Here is a 3,266-nt window from a genome sequence, read left to right as displayed (position 1 = left end):
ATATATTCATATTTACAGTCCCCTCACGTTACTTGGCAAGGGCATCCGGATACACTGCTGCACCAGCTACATCCAACAGCAGCCTTGTGCCAGTTGGTCCATTTACTTAATTGCCCGTTCTATCTTATTAGCCAGGTCAGGGCGAATGTATACTGTGGCGTTTCGTCTGCGTTTGAAGATTGGAAATGGGAGAAGGGCCGAGAACCTGTTTTCATGGAAGGCAAGTTGCTCATACACACACAAACAGAGAGAATACTCACACACACGAACATACACACACAAAAAAAAAACACAAACACACGGCAAATGCAAAAAAACAACTAGTTTACTATATGACCTTAAAAATCTTCAGCACATAAATATGTAGGTAACCTGTTTTGGGCCTCAGTCATAAGAGTGTCTTCGAATATATGACAACTGAAGGAAGATAGGGGAGATTTCTCAATAAAGCCACTGGCAGAGGTGTTCTTCTAACAGTTGATGATCTGATAAAAAAAATGTCCAACCTCAGATCAAAACACTGGCATCTCAGTACTTGTGTTTTTTATGGAGTTCAAAAACATAATTCCAACCTGTCTATCAAAGCCCAGGCTTATAACCCACTCCACCCGCCCCCACCTGTCCCATTTTAACAAAAGTGGGTCAGTACTATGTACCTTTCTGCTATGCTGCGGGAACATTACCTTCACATACCCGATTCGCATTCAGATACACACTTAACCCCCCTCCCCTTGTCTGAGCCGTCCTATCTGTCCCATATGGTTAACACAGAGACACGCTCCAATGTTTCCTACCTCTGAATGCAAATATAAGGCTAGTGTTTTGGTACATTTGTTGGTAAACAATGACAACCAGAGCTCACTCAAATTCACTGAAGCGCTACACTATACTTCACTTAATATTCCCCCGTCTAAATACTTGAATTTGTTTATCCTCCAAATGATTCACTCTCCTTTTTCAAATAATAAGTGCAGAAAATACCACAGCTACTAAATATAAAATGAAGAGTATTGTCATGGATTAGACATATACAGTAAATGGACAATTTTAAAAACCTTTGAAGTTAAAAACAGGTATTCAGAAATCTGCCAAATATAATGTCCTGATTGGATTAAATACAATGTAATTGCACAGCTGTACGGGTGCTAAACAAAACCACAGCAGGAGGTTTTATACACTGAAAACACTGGACCAGGCAGGAGATGTGACATCCTCCAGAACTTCATTCATGGATAATTGACTGTGACATTAGGTTTCGGTTTATAGGGTTGTAAATTAAAAAAAACAAATGCTTACTGTATAGGCTTTGCAACAACTTCTTAAGCAACATTATGGCACAACCTTCATTTTGCTGATGGGTAATTCCAAATAAATAAGATAGCTATTTTATAACTGCTATTTTTTACTCAGCCATGGTTTGATGAATTCACAAAACACAGTGTGATGTTGTATTTTAAGATATGGAAACAGCCTGCAATTTTTCTTCCAATACATTTGGAGGGCGACAGATGTGTTAGTGCACACATGTGTCCATCTATGTAATGGCTCCCAGGGGTGAAGGCTGTTTTTTTTTTTAAAGATATTTCAGCCAGTGCTCTGTGTATTGATTCTCTTTAAAAGTGAATGCGCAAGGATGCATCACTTAATTTTCTACACCACAATAGAGGCCCAAGACGGCAACAAGTCTGTGTGTCTCACAGAAATCAATGCATGGCCATACACTTCAAAGAAGGACTTATCAATGTATTCACATGTTTGTCCCATAGTCATGTTATAGGAAAAGACACAGCCTTGGCACTCACATATGTATGCAGACTGTGAGTGAATTAAATCGCCTCAAATGATATAAGAAAACAGGATATACATTAGGACAACATATGGTTGTCTTAGAATTTTCAGTGTATTACGAAATGGGTTAATGACTACCCTATTTTAATCCAGGACAGCCGGTCTGAAAACATTATGTGATAGGCTATCACACTGGCCCTATAACGTTTTCAGGACAGTGAGCTTACATGCCGACAGGGATTCAAAACATGTTTCTACCGCTGCGTATTTATTATTTTAAAGCAGTTTTACAAAAAGAGGCGTGAGAGGCTATCAAGCAAGGTCATCTGTCCTCACGTACAAGAGACCGGATTCGCAAAATATATTGTTTGTCTTGGTCAAACTACTTAATTCACTGTTATTTCCCAAGAACCGTTTCTGTTTAATCAAAATGGACGTGTGTGTAGACTATTTTAAAAACTAGCGTTAAGGCGCCTTTAGGAAACCTCGCACGCGTTGCCTCCTTTCTTCCTGAGCGGTCGGGGTCGTAACTGACGCGCTATTGTGTTCCTTTAACAGCACTGATTTCAAACACGTAGTGTTTTCAGTAGCCTATTTACTGAAAGCCTGCACTGGCTATTTGTGTGATAGGCCTAAACATTGTCTTACTCTCTGCATATGAGTCTCGTCATGTTAATGTTTAATCGTATTTCAAATATCAACCTGCTCGCTGTTCCCGATGTTTTACACCCTACACGCTGTCACCTCATTCGACTTGATCTACACGAACACGCAATCACACCGCCGCTCCGCATCTCCTCCTTACCTCCAGTGTTTGTGCGTTTGGTGCTGCTGGCTTCGGTCGGCGTCTCCAGAGGTCTCTTGCGAGAATCGGGGGGATCCGACTCCATGTGTGGCTGCTGATTGTGATGGTGAGGATTGGAAAAAATCCCGTTTTGCTGCACTGCCCCGCCGGCCATCATTTTCATACTATGTGGATGAAACCGAATTTAGTCTATCCGTTTACGCAACGTATCAAAGCTAGTGGCAATGACTATTAAAGTATTTTCCCGATATGTATTTTTTAAATATTCAACGAATGCGCTTTCTTCCGTTCGAAGACCTCCGGATGCGTTTGTTATCCTCCCTTTTCAGGCGGCGCGGAGAGGATAAGCAACGGCGAAATCTGTGTCTGTTTGTCCCAACCTCTCGAGAAAAGCGATAGTGCAGAGAAACGTCACATCAATACAAATCCAATGAACCGATGCGTTCTCTTCAGCTCCCCGGATATGTAAGGTGTCGTTCACAATTGTTCCTTCTTTTCAAATGCGTTGTACGATTGTTATTCCTCCCTACGGTGCGATGACGTTCTCCTCATAGACGCTGACAGCAAAACAAGGAATTCAAAAAACATAAACGGTCATGGCAAACAATCTAAATAAATAAAGGGGAAAGGAAGGTGGCAAAACAAAAAATATTGTGTTCAAGCAGGTCCTCGG

The 3,266-nt window shown here is 41.1% G+C and overlaps 1 protein-coding gene across 2 annotated transcripts in view; it reads right to left on the bottom strand.

The window, feature by feature from the left end:
• Positions 1 to 2,830, bottom strand: part of nova2 (NOVA alternative splicing regulator 2) — a gene marked incomplete at its 3' end in the record, with an annotated part of 60,078 nt that extends 57,248 nt beyond the window's left edge. Inside the window, exon 1 of one of the 2 annotated variants that reach the window (XM_080845337.1) lies at positions 2,570 to 2,830. In XM_080845337.1, the coding sequence (XP_080701463.1) occupies positions 2,570 to 2,756 (187 nt within the window). In that variant the 5' untranslated portion in view covers positions 2,757 to 2,830. The remainder of the gene's footprint in view (positions 1 to 2,569) is intronic. The other variant, XM_080845338.1, reaches the window with a different exon arrangement.
• Between the last annotated feature and the right edge of the window lie 436 nt (positions 2,831 to 3,266).

Source organism: Sprattus sprattus (assembly GCF_963457725.1).
Source record: "Sprattus sprattus genome assembly, chromosome: 9".
Classification (NCBI taxonomy): Eukaryota; Metazoa; Chordata; class Actinopteri; order Clupeiformes; family Clupeidae; genus Sprattus; species Sprattus sprattus.
The sequence above is the reverse complement of the archived record's forward strand: the minus strand, read 5'-3'. Positions and strand labels throughout refer to the sequence as shown.